The following is a 21,824-nucleotide window of genomic DNA, read 5'->3' on the forward strand; positions in this document are numbered from 1 at the left end:
ACCAGGGGAAGGTGTTGATCCCAGTCACGCTGCTGGTGGGAGGTCAGGATAGCAAGCTGGGTGGCCAGGGTGCGGTTGAAGCGTTCCACCAACCCATCGCTTTGGGGGTGCAGTGGCGTTGTCCGGGTCTTCCTGATACCCAGCCGCTGACAGACCTCCTTGAACACCGCAGCCTCAAAATTCCGGCCCTGGTCGCTGTGCAGTTCCTCTGGTACCCCGAACCGGCAGAACATCTCGTTGACCAGACGCTCAGCAGTGGTAACAGCACTCTGGTCAGGGACTGCATAGGCCTCAGGCCACTTAGTGAAGTAGTCCATGGCAACCAGGACGTAGCGGTTCCCCTGGTCAGTGGTGGGGAAGGGTCCCAGGATGTCCACACCAACCCGCTCCATGGGAGCCCCCACCTGATACTGCTGCAAGGGGGCATGAGAGCGTTGGGAAGGCCCTTTCTGAGCCGTGCAGGCATCACACCGATGGACATGGAGCTCTACGTCCTGGCGACACCCGGGCCAGTAGAACCGAGACCGGAGTCGCCGCAGAGTCTTGGTAACTCCAAAGTGTCCTGCCCCCGCTGCACCATGAACCAGCTGGAGCACCCTGGACCGCAACTGTTGAGGTACCACGAGCTGGAAGACCTCACGGTGACCCCCGGGAGCCTGCCAGCGGCGATAGAGGAGGCCGTTTCGGTTTGTGAGGTTGGCCCATTGGGAGTAGAGAGCCTTGGTCTCGAGGTCCAGTGCAGATACCTCTGGCCATGATGGTCTCTGACCGGCTCCAATCCAACACTGAACCTGGGAAAGGGCAGGGTCCTGGTTCTGGTTGTGTTGCAGCTGTTGGGGATCCATGGCCTCCAGACCCTCAGTATCCCCCGCGGCGGACTGGACCTGAAGACTGCTACAATGCCCACCTGGAACAGAGTCATTCTCAGGGCCGCCCTGTGGTGACGCGATCACTGAAGTCATGCCCTCCCGGTCCTACAAGCGTTGGCAGTACCTGCACTGTTTTTCCTCACAAGGGCGTCGGGAGAGGGCATCTGCATTGGTGTGGAGACGTCCCGCCCGGTGACAGACCTCAAAGTGGTAATCTTGCAACGTCTCCAACCACCGGGCTAGCTGTCCCTCTGGTTCTTTAAAGCTGAGCAGCCAAGTGAGGGACGCATGGTCTGTGCACAGGAGGAACTTCTTCCCGTAGAGGTAGGGTCTGAAATGGCGGAGACCCAGGATGATGGCCAGCAGCTCTCGACGGGTGACACAATAGTTCCTCTCCGGTCTGCTGAGGGAATGGCTGTAGTAGGAGATGACCCGCTCCCCCTCAGGACCTTCCTGCGACAGTACAGCCCCCACCCCTGTGTTGCTGGCATCGGTGTCCACGACAAAAGGGAGCTGCAAGTCTGGGTAGGCTAGCACCGGTGCCTCAACCAGTGCAGATCGGAGCCGATCAAATGCCACGGCACTGTCCTCACTCCAATGGAACTCCCGGCCCTTCTGTGTGAGCCAGTGCAGGGGGCTTGCAATGGTAGCAAAGTCCTTGACGAAACGCCGGTAGTATGATGCCAGGCCAAGGAAACTCCGCAACTCAGCAATGTTGCCCGGAATGGGCCAGTCTTTCACAGCGGCCACCTTCGCAGGGTCAGTGGAAACCCCTGCTCCGCTCACAACGTGACCCAAGAAGGTCGTCTCCTTTCGGAAGAGATGGCACTTTTTGGGGTGGAGGCGAAGGCCAGCCTGGCGGATAGCGTGGAAAACAGCAGTCAGGTTAGCCAAGGCTTTCTCGAAGTCTGTCGCGTGGACGAGGAGGTCATCCAGGTAGACCACACAGCGGTCGCGGGGGATGTCAGCCAGAACCCTCTCCATTAGGCGCTCGAATGTGGCTGGGGCATTGCAGAGGCCGAAGGGCATCACCTTAAACTGCCACAGTCCCTGGCCAATGGAGAAAGCAGTCTTTGGGCGGGCCTCTGGCGTCAGCTCCACCTGCCAGTAGCCACTGCGCAAATCGAGGGAACTGAACCAGCAGGACCCAGCAATGTCGTCGAGGGCATCGTCAATCCGGGGCAATGGGTAGGAGTCCTTGCGTGTGATGCTGTTGAGTAGACGATAGTCAACACAAAACCGCCAGGTACCATCCTTTTTCCGAACCAGTACAGCCGGGGCTGCCCAGGGGCTGTTTGAGGGTTCGATGATGCCCGCCTCTGCCATTTCCCTGATCTTCTGCTCTGCTGCGGCACGCTTGGCAAGGGGAAGGCGACGAGGGCGGAGGCGGATGGGCCGTGCAGCCTCAGTGTCAATGTCGTGTTGTACCAGGCTGGTTTGCATGCAGTCCTCATCCTTGGCTGCAAAGATGTCGGCAAACAAGTCGAGTATCTCTTGCAGCTGCCGTCGCTGATCAGCCTGGAGACCCTCGCAGCTCCTCTGGTATAGGTCCTCGACAGCTTGCTTGGTCTCTGCAGACAGTTGCGGTACTGCTGGTGAAGGGGAGGCCCCTTCCCCCGCCAGCGGCGACAGGTCCTCAGGCTTCCTGACGCTGGCTGAAAAGGTGGAGGCAGGCAGCGGGACTTCCGTTGTGGTGTGGAGCTTCACAGCCTCCGTGCCCAGGTAAAGGATTGCTCGGGACACGTCCACTGTGGCCTCCCATTTGGCTAGCAGGTCCAGGCCAATGATGCATTGGTCCTGGATGCTGGCTAGCCAGAACTGGTGGTCCACGGTGCAGTTAGCAACAGTCACCGGGAGGGATCTTTCCCCCTTAACTTTGGCACGCTCCCCCGTGACTGTGGTGATGTGGAGCTGAGTAGGCTGCCAACCCTGCGGTATTGGGCCATCAGAACCAGGGAGGACTCCAGCCTGTACTAAGGAGAGCATGGATCCAGTGTCTATCAGGGCTCTACAGGTGGTGCCGGCAAGGTCACAGTCCAGATACAGTCCCCGTGTCTGGCCGAGCCGGCCAACCCGCAAGTGTGATTCGGAGGACAGAGTGGTGGCAGGGGGCAGTTCCTCCATTGTGCCACCCCGCCTTAGTTTAACGGCAGCTGGGGTGCCAGGCTTTGTGGGCTTGGTGCTGGACAGTAGCGTGCGATGTGGCCTGGTTCTCCGCACCGATGGCAGTTACCCCTGGATTGGCCTCCTGCTCGCCTATTCCCTCGCCGAGATCGCCAGGGTGGTGTGTTGGTGGTTTGGCGGGCCTCCTCCGCCTGGTCGCTCCTTTCGTAGTCCGTTTGGCGCACTTGGTGACTTATGCCAGGGCTGCGTGCACCTGGGCTGAGCACATGCTCCACTCTTTCGGCCTCAGTTAGAGCTGCCGCCAGGGTTTCTGGTGCATGCAGACGGATGTGCTCTTGTAGTCTTTTTGGCTGGAGACCCCGGACAAAAGCCTGGAGAGCAAGCTCTTCTTGTGCTGCAGCATCAAAAGCAGGGTACCCTCTACGTGCATAAAGACGTAGGTCAGCAGCATAGGCACCCAGACTCTCCTCTTGTCTCCGTGGGCGGTTAGCAAGTTTATCTCGGGCATCATCTGCATGTGTACGGAGGCCAAACCTGCTCTGCATTGCTCTGGCAACAGCAGGCCAACTTAAACGCTCTTCTGGCTGAAGATCTGTGAGGATCTGCAGGGCCCTGCCTTCCAAGGCGAGGGCAACTTGGACATCTGTCTCCTCTGTTGACCAACCGTTTAGCTGAGCAGCCAGCTGTACCTGGATAAGGTAGGTCTCTGGAGGTGCCTCCCCATTATAGCGTGGCAGCTTCATGCTCCCCCGGACAGGAGCCCCTGATGGCAGCGGCGGCTGCACTTGGTCCTGGAGACAGTTGGCGTTGTCCCCCTCGGCTGCCAACAATGAGGGTGTGCTGCTCCCAGGCATCACCATGAGTGGAGGCTGGCTGGTCGCTCGTGGTCTTGGAGCCTGCAGCATGCCTTGGCGGCTCCGACAGCTCCCCAGTGGGCGGGGGTGTGAGGCTCCATCTGGTAAGCCCCACAGGTCTTCCCCTGGCTGGCTTGCTACTGCCCGGGGATCTCCCCGCTTCTTCGATTGTGCTCCATTCACTGCTTCCAGGTGAGTAATAAGCTCCTCAATCTTCCTCAGCTCCTCTTCCTCTTTCAGCATAGTGGCCATGCTCTTGGAATCCCACTTCTGACACCAATGTGGCATGCAGAGGAAACTTTACAAAGAAGCTCACAGAGAGAGATTGTTATTCAACCCCAAGCTGGTAGGGGGAGCTCTTTATTACAACACACACTGATGCTACACTGTGCTTCAAGGGTCATCAACAGCATAACAGAACTCACCCATGGTTTCATTCATTCTATAAAACAACAACTGTAAGTGCCTTTGAACCACAGTACAAACACAACATTCAGGATAACAGTTAAAAGTAGTGTAAACATAAACAACAAAACAAGAACATCCAAACAGCAGCACACGTCCCAAGGCATGATGGGAGAGAACTAGCCGCTCCCCCAACACGCCACAATATGTCAAATCACCCTAAATTACTGTGAAAGTACACAGTTTAACAAATGTATTAGCAGTTATCCCATTCCTCATTGATCTCATCCAATGGCAACCTGCATCCTACGAGCAAACAAATGAATTGTTAATTTAATAGTTGGAATAAGAAAGTAACATTTTCAAAAACATCTCAGCTTGGTGGCGCTTCCTCCGGGTGTGCAAATCACATGTCTCTCTGCAGCGTGGTTTGAGTTCTGCACGGCGTCATAAATGTCTCTTCCAGTTGTTTCCATCATTGTCCATAGGACCAGAGTCCAAATGTATGTAGAATAAACATTCAAACATACCAGTTGGTTTTGTTGTTTGTCGACATGGGTCTCAGCTTATCGTGAAAGCTGCAGACCTCTCAGCACTCAAGTTTTATGGCCTCTACCAACCCCCATTACCTCACTTCAGGCCTTCGTCCTGCGAGGGGGATACTTATGACTCCTCCACTGTCCACGCTCTGCAGAAAAACCCCTCTGTAAAAAGGGTGCTGGGTTCAGTTATCTTACTGCTGTTATGATCCAGCAGCCTTCAGAGTGTCATCGTATGCACAGTATAGTGACACAGCATTAGGTGATGTTCATAGGAAACTGCTGTCATCACCACCATAGCTTCTGGTTCCTGTGCTTTTCACAGAATCATGATGCCATCCTTAGACTCCCTCTGTGTTGTCGATGGAGCTTGGCACGTTCCCCTCATCCTTCAGGTGCCCGTCTGTTGTCCACAATCTCCTCTGTTGGCCTCTGTTGGCCCCCTTGGCACAGCTCTCATTCCAACGCAGTTTCATGGTCCTTGCTGTGGCTCCAAAGTCTGATCTCATGATGGGCCCCAACCAGCTTGACCTTTGACCTCAACCACTGCCTGGGCTGTCAACTATGCCTGGAATGGTTCTCGCTTCTTCACTGGGCCTCTGAAGATTTCTCAGGAGATTACTGCTGCACCTGTATTTCCTTGCTAGGAGGAAAAACTTCTATTTGGAGAGCATGTCAACAATCATCAAACCACATTCTTTAGTTCAGTAAACTTCACTTATAGGCCATCAAAGCCTCATCTGAACATGGATGCACCACTTGCATAGGTTTAATACCTGTAAATAAACTGTTAATCACACAAATCACTGCAACAATAATAAAAAACATTATTTAATGTTAAAAAACATTATTTAATGTTAATCCTGGACACTCCCTCTTGACGCATGGACACTCCCATGAGTCAACTCATCAAACCTGGATTCCTGTCTTAAAGAAAAAGGTTAGCTAAATCATGTCCCAGGCAACATCAGGGCATCTCCGCTGGAGTAGCTCCGTAACCCTGCAATAAAAGATGTTAGCGTGTTTTGCATATTAAGTTTGCTTAACACCTGGCTCTGCCAGGAGCCTGCATACACACCATCATGGCCTGGAAAAGAAGATCTGGAAATGAAATCAAACTGCACACTTGTAAACAATTGTATCATAAGAGCAATAAGCATTCAACATCAGCAAGAAAAGTGTCATGTGCAGGTTTTCTCAAATCAGTAAACTACAACTATTACCATAATTCGCCTCAGACATGGATAATCCCATGTACTCAGTCAACATTAATGTAATCGGTGACTGCTCTTAAGCAAAGTCACTCCACTCATATCTTACTATGGGCTTAAAAGTGGCCAGCTAATGAGCCCATATTCAACTATTCCATAAACACTGCATCTCTTATTTGTTTTTCTCATGTCACTTGTCCGCTTCTGCCGAATCTTCTACATGCATTCTCAGAAAAACAAACATTAGCAACACACATTGACCGTGGTTAGACGCAGGTCGACAGGCTCCAGAGGTGCCATAAAAAGACCATAAAGTTAGCCATCCATAGCTGTGGAAAGAAGTAACACCAGTTTTCAACACAGGAAATTTGTTGTTATTCACATTATCAAAGTAACCTTCACATTTCCCCATCAACACAGTGTAACAGCATCACCACTCATGACCTGTAAACACGGTTTTCTTCACACATAAACCCAGAAATCCTGTAGTAGAAAAACATTAACCAGTTGTCCCGTTATAAATCGCATGAAGAACTGTAATGCTGTAGAAAAGAAATGTAAATGTTAGCGCTGCGCAGGTGTGTACACACTTTCTCACAGTTTCCTCTGTGAGCAACACAAGGTAGTGAATAACACCCCTGGTAGATGCACAGACACAGAAAGTGGCACCTAAAAGGTTAAATCATCACGCAACCTCGAATGTTGCTGTCATCTTTCTGCTCCTGTAAAAGGAAACACACATAGATTCATCTGCACCTTTGTCAGGTGAGGGTTAACTTCGCACAGTCGTGGACAGGAACTTACTTTCTAATTGTCCCAGTTAAGTGACTTTCTCCAGAGCCCATTTTAATGTGGAGAAACTCACTTGTAACAATTTCCTCGACGACGTGTCATACAGCGCTTTCTGTTCTAATCGTGCAGATCTGCTCAAACGACAGAGATTATCGAACAAAACTTTCAGTGCACTGTGAAAGTATCAAAATAAAAAGGCCTTGTTAAGTCATGACACAAGCTCCTCATCTCAGGCGGGTAAATCATACCATTAGCATGGTTCATCATACCATCATACTAATTGGCAGGCTCAACTTCACAACAAAAGAAAAATCATCAGCTAGATTAACTCCAAACCAACCATCAGCTGCACAACACACAACATAACCCTAATGTCCTATTAGCTATGAGTTTAATCCCCAGGTCTGTGCTTTTCACTCATTTAAACCACACACCCATTTTATTCAGTTTTCCTTTTTCCCTTCATCATAAAACATGTGACATGTTGTCATGCACTTCACAAAAGAAGTTTGTTCTCACACTAACATGTGAGCTCGAGTGTTCTGAGACGTTATATTTGGTATATCCAGACCATCCGTCGGCTCTTACTTCGGAAACATGGCTTAAAAAATTTCTCTTCAACGACGTAATCCGATAAAAAAACCGATCTCTTTACCCGTCAGCTTCCCGTGGCTGTCATGCGACCGGTTATTGCAGTTAATAATACAACAGCTTCTTGACATTTTTTGGGTTTCTTTTTATCGCTGCGTAACTGAGTTCAATTGAAAGCCTGCGTGCGCTAGTACCTCTTGCCACAAGTTCCCAGAATCCTTTGCGGTTTTACCCCTGAATGACGTCACATTTTCAATCTTTATCCTGGTGGGCCGGTCTCTAGTCAAAATGCCCGGGCCGATTTTTTGTCCCAGTCCAGCCTTGGCCATTTTGGTTCAGGGTGCCTCTAACTCTGCACAAGTCACTGACCCTGGATCCAGCACCAAAGATTTCAAATTTTGATGCATCAGTCCATAATACCTTTTTCAAGTCTTTAGTAGTCCAATGGTGGTGTTTCATGGCCCAGGCAAGCTTCTTTGTCTTATTCAGATGTCTTAGCAATGGCTTTCTTGCTTCAACTGGTCCTGTCAAATAGGGCTGCCAAAAACGATTATTTTGATAGTTGACTAGTCACCAATTATTTTTACGATTAGTCGACTAATCAGATCATGCATCCATTGGATGTAAAACGTACAGCTTATTGCACCAGCACGCATCTGCTCTTATATAACTATCATTAGCTTACAGCTTTAAGTGTTTAAGGTATGTGCTAACTAAAAATAAAGACAAAATGGTAGTTAATTAAATTTTAATGAAATTTGCAGATTGTTTCGGTGAAGTTTAATAAACTCAGCCGTCTGCTCCTTGCTATCTAAAATATAACGGGACACCGGAGTATATTCTCGAGCATCTCACACTTCTAATCAGTTGGCTGCTTGACGTTTATTCAGCTGTGTAAAAACTATAACTTTAATCTCAGCCAAACCGATTTACTCAGGAACAAATAAAATACTAAAAAAAAAAGCCAAACAATAACATTTTTAAGTTATCTAAGTGACTTATATATCATGTTTAACCTGAGTAGGGAAAGGCAGCGGTGAGTTTGAAAACGATTTGCCGGGAGTCCGGTGTTCTCACCGGCTCTAGTGAGCCTTGCCCCCGGCTAGCTATTGAGCTAGTGGGTAACAGACGTCTCCGAAAACGTCGGAACGCTTTTGAAAATATGTGGTGTCTTGATAAACTGAGCAGATATTTGAGGTTTACACAGCTACATTCTCGCCTGAAAATATGTTAAACGTTTATTTTGTGACCTAGAAAGAATAATAAGAGTAATATTAAAACTAACTAGCTGCCGCCATTGTTGAAAACTGAGCAGGGCCGCGGTATGAATTCTGGGACACAGTCTTCTTCTTCTTCGGGGTTTAACAGCAGCTGGCATCCTTGTACATGCATTGCTGCCATCTTCTGTTTCAGTCCGTTATTACACTCTTAAATACTACTACTTTTCCCTGCGTCTTTTGGGATCTTACAAAGCTTCAAACGACGCGTCGACTATTAAATCAGTCGTCGACGATTTTGATAGTCGACGTAATCGTGACTAATCGTGGCAGCCCCACTGTCAAACCTGCAGCTTGAAGTCTTCTCTTCACAGTTGAAACAGAGACTTACTTACTACAACTACTACTGCAAGCTGTGCTTGAAGTTGTTGTCCTGTGAGCTGCCTATCACGCATGCTGTTAACTCTCAGAAACTTGTCCTCTGATTCAGTTGTGGCTTCGTGTCTGCCAGACCTCTTCCCCAGTTTACATCAGTTTCTGAGTGCCTTTTGATTGTAAAGGAAACTACTCACTGACACCTTGACTTCTGTTGTAATTTCCATGTAGGAAAGAGCTACATTTTTAAGTTTTATTAAAATTGTTAATTAACTTTTTCTCGCCATTTTTGTACAAACACACTACTTTCTGCAGTACAATACGATTCAACTGATACTCATAAGGGAATGGTGCATTAGTGTGTTCCAACACTACTTTTATGCAGACAGAGGGGGTTGTGAGTAATCCAGAAAAGTTGGAACACCTGTAGGAATTAGTAGCAACAGCTTTCAAGGCTTGATCAACCTCCATTGCCTCAGAACAGCTTTAAATTGTTAACCCATTTTGTGTTCCCTGAAAAAGGCCTTTTTGTATAATTCTGAAATGTACATTATTGTTAAGTTTTGGGTAACTTCAACTTTTTTTAACCTCTAACAGTTCACCACTTACCTTTATACCATTTCAAGCTATCCATTGACTTGAATGACTTGAATTGCAATAAATAGCTGGAAAAATTGTGGTGTTCTAAAATGTTTGACCGGTAGCAGCAGTAAGTTGGCCTGGATATTGCAATTACTAAATTTATATTTTTAATACAATAGTGTCTTTTTATTGTAAGCAAGCACATAAAAGAAGTATAAAAATAAAAAAACTAAATACCTAATGCCTCACTATTATTTTTACTGTGGATTATGAAAACCATTATAGGCTATGTTTTCACTTAAACATTGAGATCTAAAGTGCAGTTGAATAAATATAGTCTCATGATGATTCTACCAAAAGGAGTGAGTGAAACAAAGAGATGGCTGAGTGAGCTACACTGACTATTATCAGTAGAGAGAAAGCATCACTTTACTGTGAAGTTGTTAATTATTTCAATAGAAACCACCTCTGCTTTCAGTCTGTTGACTCTAGAAGGTCAAACACTTGGTTGGTGGATGAGCTTTTTCATGAATTTCTCAAGGATCTGGATGTTGTGAGGCTTTCTAGTTTGACACACCTCTTTAATATTGCATTGAAGTAAGTCCTCTGGATTGGCAGACTGGGGTGAAGTTTCCCCTCTTCAAGAAAGGGAACTTTAGGGTGTGCTTCAAGGGAAGGATCACACTGCTCAGTCTCCCAAAGAAGGTCTATGGCAGTTTATTGGAGGAGAAAGTCCATCCTTTAGTTATGTGACACACAGCATATTGGTAATATTTTCTTCCATCAGAAACATTTAAAAAACAAGAAGATCAACTTACTATTTGCAGTGTTCGTAACAAGTAGGTCTTTGAAATGAAAACCACTTTATTTGAAAAGATAACTAAATCTAAGTCTTTCAGCATTATAAATGGTATGTGGCTAAATGGCCTGACTAATGCTTTTTGCAAGAAGAAAAAATATAGAAAGAAAAAAGAAAACATATAGCAGGAGGATAGTGCTAGCACCTTGTTTTGTTTTGGAGTAATGACAGTTTATTGTAACACATGAAGCAACACATCCTAAGTGATCTTTCAAGTTAGTTTTCCAACTCCAGGAAACACTCATATATTTTAACATCACTGTCAAAAATAAAGTCTCTCACAGACATTTGCAAGGTTTAAAATTTAATTGTTAGGTCTAATGTCAGACCTTGCTGCTGAAGAGGTTCGTCACTGTAAACAAAAGCAAGACACTCTGTACGGTTCTCACTTGCAAGCAAGGGAAGTCCGGCAAGATGTTCAGCCGACTTCAAACTGACTCCCCTTGCAGGCTCTTTTATTGACTACCGTGGGTTACACAAACACGGTCAAACTGGTTTAAACTGGTTACACAATGTAAAACCCATGTAGTGTGCCATAAAAGCTAAGGCACTGTGTGTGTGTGCATGCATGTGCGAGCAAGTGTGTGTGTCTGTGTCTCTGTATATGTGACTTCCTGCCACACAATATATGCTTACAACCGTTTAACCACATTTCCTAGTTATCCACAGGTCATCTCCCCACACCCGTATATGGGTTAACTTTAATGGTTCACCATATACAAGCATAGGCGAACCCCTAAATGGAGCGGAGGGAACATCCTTTACCAGATAAGGAAACCAGAACCTTTAGATGGAATGTGCCTGCAATTAAACATTATAGCATCCAACACTATTATCAAAATCAACCTAACATTAATGACAGTACAGGAAATAAAACGAGGTTCACCACATGTCAACAAGATGATTATAGTATTTGGAAAAGATTGAGCAAGTATTGTTTTGCAGGTGGAAATACAGCTCTAGGCAACAGTTTTGCAAGTATATAATGCCTAACCACTTATCAGTCATCCTTGCATTCAGCAACTGCTTATTTGTGTTATATACACATTTGCTTCCATATATATCCATATAACTAGAACATGTTTTAACATGGTGATGCTCTGAATTTTACTTAGATTGGAAATATGAATATAAATTTTAATCTTACAGTATGTGTGTGTCTGTATGTGTATGGGATTAAAAACTCAAAGCTTCTCAGCATGATAAACAGGATGCGGGCCTTTAATGTTGCGAAAACACAATCTAGTCTGCTAATGAAATTGTGTTCACACCTAGTTTGGTTTTGCCTCAGGAGGCGGCCATGAGAACTGACCACATCTGAGGTGAAGTAACATTTAGCGTGGGAGATCAGTGTGGGCACAGAGTCTATTTAAAAGCCAAGGACTGTCTTGGAGATAGACTGCAGGAGCTTGATTTTATTCATTATTGTGCTGTTTACTGTCATACTCTAGTGTGGGAGCTCTAACTATCAAGGGAACTGAATTACACTCTGAACTGCAAGATGAAAGTCTTTCTTCTCATGATTTTATACTTGGTCAATTGCTCTGTTGCTGTAAGTACAAAAATGTCTAAACAGTTTTATTTGATATTTATTGTCAATTTTTATCCCTTATCAAAACCCTTTCTGTTAATATTTAAAACAAATACATTATTTATGTTTTTGTAGAGGCGCCATCATTCATGCAGCAGTGGGTCTGACAGTAGTGAGGTAAGACATAAATAATGCCATAATTGTTTGTAAAGAACACAGTAATATACATTTTTTTCAATGCTTTTGCAGAGTGGCCAACACCGCTGGATTAGACCTTCATTCAATATCTGTACTCTGTTTCCGATTCTATGTGTGCAACCACCTATTCAGCCATCAACATCAACCACAACACAGACTTCCAGGACCACAATCATGTCTACCACTACAGCCCCGAGGGGAGACAGTAGTTGAATAGCATGGATCTGGAAAAAAAAAAGTAGCTTATACTACTTTGGTTTGAACTTTCCAGCATAAGCAGCACAAAGCTGCATAATAATAGGGAAATTGATGCTGTGAGAATGATGTCTGTTTTTTACATTTTGTTACCTTGAAGCCAGAAATGAACCAAATTTTATTGGCATTCAAAAATATTGCATACCGTGTTTGCATATTTTCACATTTCAGTATTGCAGCATCCTTCAACCTCCCTTTACAATGTTATATATGTTTTGTTGATCCTACTTATTTGAATGTTTTGTTTAATTTAAAAAAAACAAAACTTATATAACCAGTGAGGTTGTATGTTGCACTGTGATTTGAAACATTTAAAATTTAGAGAGGCATTCAGTCAGCAAGGTAATGATGAGTTTTGTTAGAGACTAGGCTTCCAGACATTAGTGGGAGGGATGCTGACGACATGCATGCGTAATATCCAGTCAGCGGGTACACACAACACCAACCCTAGATCAACACAGCTTAAGTGAGGGATGATTGCTGAGCTGTTAATGCATGGCTCTGTGCTTCATGAGTTAAACACATAGTACTGCTTTATTTCTTCTTCACACACCCTCTTCAGCAATATTTTCACTGATTGCACAGCACTGCTTGCTCCGCTGATTTGACAAAAAAAAGTAATTAAGATTGTCATTAGCATACACCCTTTTAACAAAGCTAGTATGGTCTCTTACTTTCTCTTTGATGTGATGTGTGCATGAATGTGCATTATAAATGTAATCTCCTGTTTTGTGGATGTTTGCCTAATTTGCAAACTTGGTTAATTTTGTAAACCAGCTGGCAACCAACTTTTAAAGTATGCACTGAATTATATGTATTTTTCATAATTGTTGTATTTGATGCTTTGATGATTTTTTTTTTCAGAATAAATTATAATTTGAAAAGAGAACCTTGTTGTGGGATACTGCACTTTTTAATCTATCTATCTATTGATCTATCTATCGATCTATCTACATAGTTAGACAGATACTGCTATTACTAATAACAATTTATTATTATTATTTGGATCCTGTACCCAAATTGCCACTTGTCAGTAATTTTTATGTATGCCGTTTTAGCGTATGATGTTGCAAACAAAATGTTGTGTCAGTTTAAAATGATGGAAAGATATTACTTTATCAAATGTGAAAAAAATGTGTGGTCATAAGTATTATCTGTGTTTCCTTTATTTTGTTATTTGTTATTGAGTGTTTGATTAAAGAAGGTTGATTCAAGGTGATCTACAAAGGAAATTTCTTTTAAACAGAACAACTAAAAGTCAAGCTGGATAGAATTTATACATATTATAATTACTTGCTCTTCAATTTTCTCTCACATTTCAAATACATTTAGTGCTAAGTTAAGCATTTGAGCTCATCTGCAAATTCATTTTAATATTTGAATCAACATATATGTCATTAATGTGTAGTTTGTCATTTTTTTATGTCTTACATTAACTTATCAAGTGTTCATTTTTATGTCTGTTGCAGCTTCAGTTATTTTTCATGTCTGCTTTTTAAGATTCTTTTTTTGCACATCACACATTCTTGGTTTGACCATACTGCAATTACAACAGCGAGACACTGACACATCAGCCACATCAGCCACACCCGTAGGTGCCCGTAGTAGCAGGAAAACCACAAGGCCTCAACTCTCATGCATTTGTTTAATTATTTCAAGAGACATTACACCATCATAATTGAAGAAAAACATGCCGTTTAGGACACTTATTAGATTTTCTTTGGTTTCCACCTCCCTGCTTCATTCAGCAGACGATTAGGTTGAATTTATCTTTCTTCAGTCTGCCATGTGATTGGTTGATCCAGTTTGTGAGAAGTGCATAAGTTGAAGGACCCCTCCATACAGTTTCAATGAATTTACTCCTGAGTGCTCCACGGAGATAGTCCTTAAAGCACCCACTGATCCAGTGGAACTGATTAAAAACCATATCGATTTTGTTCTCTTTTTGGAAATGATTATCATAACGCTGCTGTTATGCTTTACCATAGAAGTCTCTGCAGTACCAGTAAGTAGACTAATAGAATATGGTTTAAAATACAATACTTGATATAATTATATAATTTTATGTTTATTCATTTAATACTGGTTGTCATTTAATTAACATTTGACATTCTATGAACTCTGTGACTCAGTGATAATTTTACCATCTTCTTTCTTTCTTTCTTTCTTTCTTTCTTTCTTTCTTTCTTTCTTTCTTTCTTTCTTTCTTTTTCAGGTCAATTCAAATGTCCGTCGTCCCCTGCTGTTACAAGGAAGGGAAACAGCAACTCAAGGTGCTCAGCACGTTGTAGCCGCAAACCAGAAACCCGAATCTCCTACGCCAGCCTCTATTTCTCCCAGTGTTCAGCCACAGGCAGGAGGTCTACAGCAGCCTGATCCACAGCCCATTCCTTCACTGCAACAGTACCCCTGGTATCCACAAGGGGGCATGCCCATGCAGCCACTCTTCTATGGACCCCACCAGCTGACACTGCCACAGCAGCCTCTAGTAGGAGGAGGCGGGGGAGCTAAGAAAACAGAATATTAACTCTTATTTTAAATTATTTTCTCCCTTTAAAAATGTGTATTGCTGCTTTTTTCAGATTTTCCCACCTTATGGATACTTACCGCTGTTCTCCTCACACTATGGGAATCAGCTGGTAAGCTAAGAGACACGCTTGCTGGAGACAGGAAACCCTTTCATAAGACACAGTATTATGAAAATAAAGACATTGGTATTTTGGCTTTTGGAGTAAGGAGTTAATATTGGAGTTGTAACTTGTGGTGTCGGTGCAGAAATTGTTGATATGTGTTGTTTTGTTTTATTTTATTTTCTCTCCATCAGTTCAGCCCATATGGTTACCCAATGATTCTGGAATCGGCTCTCCCACAAACTCCAGCAAATCAGCTTCCCAACAGTCCAGTGTTACCTGCAGAAAATGCTGCAGGAGTTGCAGTTGCTCCTTCAATAGATGCAACTCAGGGAATACAGCAGCCACAGCAGCAGCTGCAACAACAGGTGTCTCTGCATATACATAATGCAGAATAAGTCAAAAAAAAGAAAAAAGAGTTACAATTATCTAACCGAATTCTCATCCACAGAATCCCCAGATTGTATACATGCTACAGCAACCAATGGTAAATATATAACACCCTCTGCAGACTTAGATGATTAATGCTATTTGCAATTTCACAATTTTCTTTCTGAGAACATTTCACTTGACATATGTTGTAATTCCTTACCAGAGCTCACCTCTTGGCAGTCTTAGCTCTGAGGAACTTCAGGTAACACAGCCAAGATTTTTTTCTTCTTCCAGCTTGTTCAAACAGTCTGTTTAGTGAACTCAGTGATCCCACTAACACTGCCCCTCCCTTGCCTCTTTACAGTATCTTATCTCTGTTTACTGTTTCAGATGGCTGCTACAATGGGCCAATTGGGGGTGTACATGCCTAATGTGCTTACAAACCAGCCTGCGGGAGCTGTCCAGCCCGAGAGCCAGGCCGCAGGACTCACACACCCAGAACAACAAGGCATTCAGCCAGCTGTGGGGACCTCAGCTGCTGGAGCTCAACCGATAAAGGCACTGCCGTGCTCTGGATCACATCCAAATGCTAGCGGGTTCTCTGCAGGTTTAGCTGGGTCGGATGCTGCCACTGCCCAAAGAACTGCTGAACCCCAGCTTCAGCCCATGCGGGAAACCCTTGTCTGAGACTGTTGTCACCAGTGGAGATAACCCACAACATACAGAGAAAACAAAATGCATTATTGATGGGTACTAACAACTATTCAGTGGAGCTTCTCAAGGATATTACTAACCGTTGCTATTTAATTTCATTTATTATTATTTTACTTAAAAAATAAAAAATAAAAAATAAATGTCAAATAAAAAAGGAAAACAAATAAGGCTGGGCCTGAACTGTTTTGTCTTTCCATGTTACTGTCTTTCATAACCTTCAATTAAATACATTTTAAAACCATAATGTAAGAGAGTGTGCACAGTATTTATCTAATCATCATCCTGAAGCATATTTATCCCAGATTATAGATTGTCATTACACCTCTGACGTATCCACGCAGGCTCAGATACAATGTGCAGTGAATGTCCCTAAAACTGTTGTAAATTTAAAGTTCTACCCAATTCATTGAAAAAGACATTCAGTTTTACAAGTATACATGATCATTTGTAGGTTTTAACAGGCCTCGAAATACTGCTGTTGGTAAAGCATTTATCCTCTAAACATCATCAGGTATAAAGCATCATATTTTCTATTAGGAAAAACACACAGGAGTAAGTAAGGAAGCACTCTTTTGAATTCCAACTCCTACTCCCGAATAACCCTGTTGCCCTTTTTGAGTTTGAGCTGTTGCAAGGAGGCACCTGATAAGACACATTGCAGAGGAATGTGAAATATGTGCTTTTCAAGCCAAAAAAATTATTAAGAGATTTCCCAGACATGCAGCTGCCAGGTTTGTGATCATACAAAGAAAAACGATTGGCTTACCATCAATACCTGTCAAAAGTTTGCTCGCCCTTTGTTTCTCTCAGCAAATAAATAGGCGATCTCACTCTCCTCTAATCACACCTCTCTTCAACAATCCTCCAGTGCTCACGTGCAGCCAGGAAAGAAAGGTAATGTAGATCCTGCTAATATCACATGAAACTGCAAAAGACGTTTTAAATTTGAATGCTTTTTTAAAAGACGTGCACTAAAAACTACCAAATGTAATAACTCAAAATTCTCTTTCTGTCACAGCAAGTTTCAAAATGAAATTTATCGTGCTTGCTGCCTGCATCCTTGGGATGGCCATCTCTGCTCCTGTAAGAAAAATACTTACATTTCTGCCAAAATATCTATTTTCCCTTTCTTTTTCTGTCACATGTAACAATTAACATACAACATTCATCTTCAGTATTTTAGAGAAATATCACCTACAGAGCTTTAATACTCACCTTTGTTTTTTTTAGCAGATGGAGTTTTTCGGTCATTGTTATCCGTTTATGGTGTCTGTTTTTGTCTTTAGCATTAATCAGTAAAACAACATTCAATAACTGTCTGAACATGTTACACTGACCTGCATTACACTGAATTTTATTCTCTTCTTTACAGCTGCAGATATTTGAGGAGTTTGACATCCATTACGCTCCACCTCAGGTACAATAAGAAGCAGCTTGGATCAGCTGGTGGATATCATGACACCCACACACATTAACCACAGTAAAAGCCAGATTTTCAAACTCTGCACGGTGGTCTGTTATGATTTGTTCACCACTGATGTCTTCATAGCTGAACTGCTTTTCTCCAACACGGCTGACTTTTCTCATAAGATTGTGTCCCTGTTAAGTGTATATGATTAAAACTGTATTTCAGGCGGCCCAGGTTATCCCTGCTGGAGTCCCACTTGACAATCTGGAAGTTGTAAGAGTTCAATCATTGTTTTGCACCTTTTCAGAACTTTTCTGTGCATCTGGTGATTATTTCTTTACTATGTTGTTTTAATGCTTCCAGTTGCTCCCTGTTGATGCCCAAAGACACCCTCTTGGAGGACCTGTGAGTAGCACAGTTCATAAATATATATATATAGATATTTACCTATTGAGAGTGTAGTTTGCAGACTTTGATCCAAAGAATGGAAATGGAATAGAAACCTAAATGCTATCTGATAAAAAGAGTTAATTCTATAGACTTTGACGTTTTTAGAGCCTACATGTAATCAAAGAAGAGCCACAAATCAGAAGTATTACAGATTCCAGTGCAATTATGAGTTTCTAAGTCTGTTTTCATTGAAAGGTCTACGGCTTTATCAAGCACGAGATTCCAAATCCGAATGGCATAGGTACCAAGGAGGTGGTAGGTGTCTGCAGAACATATTTTCTCTGGCAAAGGTTTTTCAGATATTTTATTGAATTCACAATTTATTTTATTTTCTGTAGTTCTACCCCTTTGGCTTCAACCTGCCTAATCCAGCTGCAGCTGACCCAGCTGCTCCAGTTGCCCCAGCTGCTCCAGCTGCTCCAGCTGCCCCAGCTGCCCCTGTTGCTCTTGCTGATCCTGCCATTCCTGTGGAACCTCTGAATCCTGTCGTCGTTGCACCTCCCCCAGTAAGAAAGACTATCGCATTTAAATGTATTTAACAAACAATAAGCCTCTGTCATGATTTGATGCTGGCAATATGCAGTTTAGTGCAGTAATAGCTTCAATAGACTTTGACAGGCAATAAAGTGGAGTTGGATTGAACTGAAATTTGTTATGAGGGCAGCCGGTTCATTCCAATAAAAAGGATCACGTCAGACAAACCTCCCAACTATTTCTGCTGAGTTGTGGAAAAAACCGTGACTCATAAATGCACATGTAGGAGACTATCATCAGTCCTGATTCGCTCACCCAAGTCCTCTGTCATTTTAGCGTGGCAAAGATGATGAAGATGAAGATGACTAAAACTACTTAGTCAGCAGGAAAAAAACACTCTTGGCACACTCAGGTATCAATTCACATATTCATATATAAAGGTTTTAGCAGTAGTAGTTCATATAAATAAATATGCAAGGATCACATGTTATTTTTCTAGGGGATTGAGTCTCTCAAACTTTCATTTGCTTTTGTCCCCACTGTAGGTGACCAGAGGTGTAAGACTATCTGCTTACTGTGGTGAAAAATCGCCAGCCAGCAATGCTATTTTCTGTGGTGCTATGCATTTTTTGAAATGGTGCTTTGTTTGGAAAAAGAAGAATAAAGTCAAAAAGCATGACATGCCTCTTATGAAAAAAAAATTGATGGTTTGCAGTTAAATATGACCAAAAGAAAATATCAAAATAAATGTAGCAGTATATTGTTTCCTCTCTACATGCAACATGAAATGTTTCATTTCTGTGCTTCATAATAAATGAAACAGCTCATTCATCTATTGTTTCTGGTTCTTTGCTTAAGATATATTTCAAATAAATATCTGATACTCAGTCCATGAATTATATGCAGCATTTTGCAGATTATTACTGACTTGCTTTTTTGACTATCCACAAATAGCTACAGCAGGCAATTATATTTATTATAAATAATAAAGGCTGTTCTCTGATTTCACTACTATGTGCTGCTTCAGTACAAATTTATTTTTAGAGTAAAACAAGCAAACAAACAAACAAAAAAGGATATAGTATTATATTTATCTATGCTGTATTAACATACATTTTTAGTTTCAGATATTTGTGCCACCTTATGCAATTGTAGTGAGACTAATGGCAGAATGAGGAGTAAGCTAAGTGAAGGTGTGCTCTGCTCTAGACGGTATAATCAAACAGACGACTCTGCTATTACACAGAAAGTGGATATGACCACTGGTCATTTAGTAAAGCTGAAGACTAGACACCTAAACTCTACCTAGTCATTGGGCAACACCACTCCTATCTCCTGTGACTGGCTCTTTGGTGAGAAAGCAGTGTATAAATATCCAAGTAACTCTGCAGAAGTCACAGTCCAACCTGCTGGCATCATCTCCAACATCAGCATTCATCATTTTCTCCTTTTCTGGTGATTTTTAAAATTTCAGACGGTGAGTTGAGCAAAATTTTAACATTAGCTCCTACATGCCTTTCCAGAAGGAAGCAACCATCCAGTGTGACTGTGGTGGAAGTTTCACAACTTGGAATGATTTATTTTATGTCTGTAGGATAAACATGAAGCTGGCTCTCTTGTGCCTCTGTTTGGCTAGCACAGCCTGTGCTGCACCAGTGAGTGTTAAGTAAAAGCCAATCATTTATTTCATGGAGCTGAAACCTGTCCAATACTTAAAGTTTAACTTCTGTTTATGCCTTTAGTTTCAGTACTTGCCTCATTACACTGGATCCAGGCAACAGATGCCAACTTTACAGGTAATTATGCATACTGCATCATGTTTATCTTCTCTATATCTTCTGTGTATATTCTATATACAGGTTCAAAATACTGCAAACACCTACACAAAATATTGCTGTATACTGAAGTCTTCAAAATTTGCATGCATTCAGATGAACAATCCCTTTACGGCTGGTTTTCCACACACTGGACTACCTGGTGGTTACAGTGTGGAACTGGTATGTCAGACTCTTATTATTACTCAGGTTTATACACGTTTTCAGATCAGCACCATTATTTATTACATTTGGCTCTAACAGTGGCTATGAATCATGATTACAGTACAACATTTATGTGTTTTTTTCTCCAAGATTTATCCCCACAGATTTCCAGGAGGTGCAGGTGTTTCAAACCCAGCACAGGTATGCATACATCAGTTTGAGAGAAGTTTTTCCACCTACAAAAAAATAAAATAAAATAGAAATCACCTAACTTCTTTTCGTTGATCCTGATTTTACTTTTGCCTTCTTTCTCTCTGCAGCCCTTTTCATCTTTTGGTCTCATCAAGTACTCCATTCCTCAGCTACCTGGCAGACAGAGTGTTGAAGTAGTAAGTCATTTCTCTTTCCTGTTGCAGATTATGGAAACTTTTGGCCCAGGAAACCTTTCTGCTCATAGAAGTGTTTTAACTGCTTTCTTGAACTTTTTTGTGTCTTGTGTTTTTACAATTCCAGTTCTATGCATATGACTTTGCTCAGCAAAGGGTAAGAATTTTGAACTCTTAGATATTAATTTAAAATTTGAAAATATGAATTTATGTTTGTATATTTCTATATATCATGGGACTAAATACAATATATAATTTTATTACAGATAATCCCAAACATCCCCCCAATGACAAAAGGCCCCATAGTGCCAGAAGTAAGATTTTAGTTATTCTATTTACCCCAACGTATTTTTGTTGTTTATGTTTAAAAACATGTTTGTTTATTTACCATTATATTTGTTTCCCCACAGGTTCTCCCATTTGACTATCCACCACAAAACATTCCCCAGCAAAATATGAACGTGAGAAAATACAGTAGCAAATAATATAATCTCGTTATGTTTTGAAGAAGCTAATTGTATTGACTGTGTATCTCCATGTTTTGGTAAAGTAGGTGTTTTTTTTTTCTTTTCTTTTTTTCCAGATTCCGCAATTTGACGCTAATGCTCTTCCATCCCAGGACCCCCCAAAATTGCACCTGCAGGATCAGCCCATACAGACAAGCCAGGTAACCAATCAACAGATTGGTCCTTATAAAGCATCTTTAAAAACAAGGGAACACTATTTGAAATGTGTATGATTTTAACAATGCTGATATGAAACTGCTCATTTGTCTTTACAGATGCCAGCAAAGGTGTAAACATGTGAACATTCAGAAATCAGCATTGGAAGAAATTGTCAGTGATGTTGTTTCCGAAAGTGCTAACATGAGTTAAAACCCCACCCACAAATGTTATAAATAACACTTCTTTATTAAGAAATCACAACATTATTAAACTAAAGAGTAATAGGATAATCTGCATAAAATAAGACATAGTCCTGAAGCACTCTTTTATTCCCCTTGTCATTT

At 42.5% G+C, this 21,824-nt stretch overlaps 3 protein-coding genes across 3 annotated transcripts; all 3 read left to right on the forward strand.

Annotated features, from left to right (window-relative positions):
- Positions 1 to 14,353: 14,353 nt before the first annotated feature.
- LOC146630534 (uncharacterized) lies at positions 14,354 to 16,091 on the forward strand. Its single transcript, XM_085355925.1, has 7 exons — positions 14,354 to 14,407; positions 14,618 to 14,890; positions 14,985 to 15,041; positions 15,227 to 15,400; positions 15,484 to 15,519; positions 15,628 to 15,666; positions 15,795 to 16,091. The coding sequence occupies exons 1-7, from the start codon at positions 14,354 to 14,356 to the stop codon at positions 16,089 to 16,091; spliced, it is 930 nt and encodes a 309-aa protein (XP_085212051.1).
- A 1,056-nt stretch (positions 16,092 to 17,147) lies between these two features.
- On the forward strand, positions 17,148 to 18,819 carry scpp7 (secretory calcium-binding phosphoprotein 7). Its single transcript, XM_085355927.1, has 7 exons — positions 17,148 to 17,201; positions 17,491 to 17,535; positions 17,752 to 17,799; positions 17,890 to 17,931; positions 18,172 to 18,231; positions 18,315 to 18,482; positions 18,787 to 18,819. The coding sequence occupies exons 1-7, from the start codon at positions 17,148 to 17,150 to the stop codon at positions 18,817 to 18,819; spliced, it is 450 nt and encodes a 149-aa protein (XP_085212053.1).
- A 1,232-nt stretch (positions 18,820 to 20,051) lies between these two features.
- On the forward strand, positions 20,052 to 21,614 carry scpp5 (secretory calcium-binding phosphoprotein 5). The gene is made up of 10 exons (XM_085355928.1): positions 20,052 to 20,105; positions 20,193 to 20,246; positions 20,382 to 20,447; positions 20,580 to 20,630; positions 20,750 to 20,818; positions 20,943 to 20,972; positions 21,082 to 21,129; positions 21,226 to 21,276; positions 21,399 to 21,482; positions 21,597 to 21,614. Exons 1-10 carry the CDS (start codon positions 20,052 to 20,054, stop codon positions 21,612 to 21,614), a joined length of 525 nt encoding a protein of 174 aa, XP_085212054.1.
- The last annotated feature ends 210 nt before the right edge of the window (positions 21,615 to 21,824 follow it).

Source organism: Diplotaxodon limnothrissa, linkage group LG6 (assembly GCF_057381915.1).
Source record: "Diplotaxodon limnothrissa isolate DT_005_m linkage group LG6, D_limnothrissa_male_GT1.1, whole genome shotgun sequence".
NCBI classification, from domain to species: Eukaryota; Metazoa; Chordata; class Actinopteri; order Cichliformes; family Cichlidae; genus Diplotaxodon; species Diplotaxodon limnothrissa.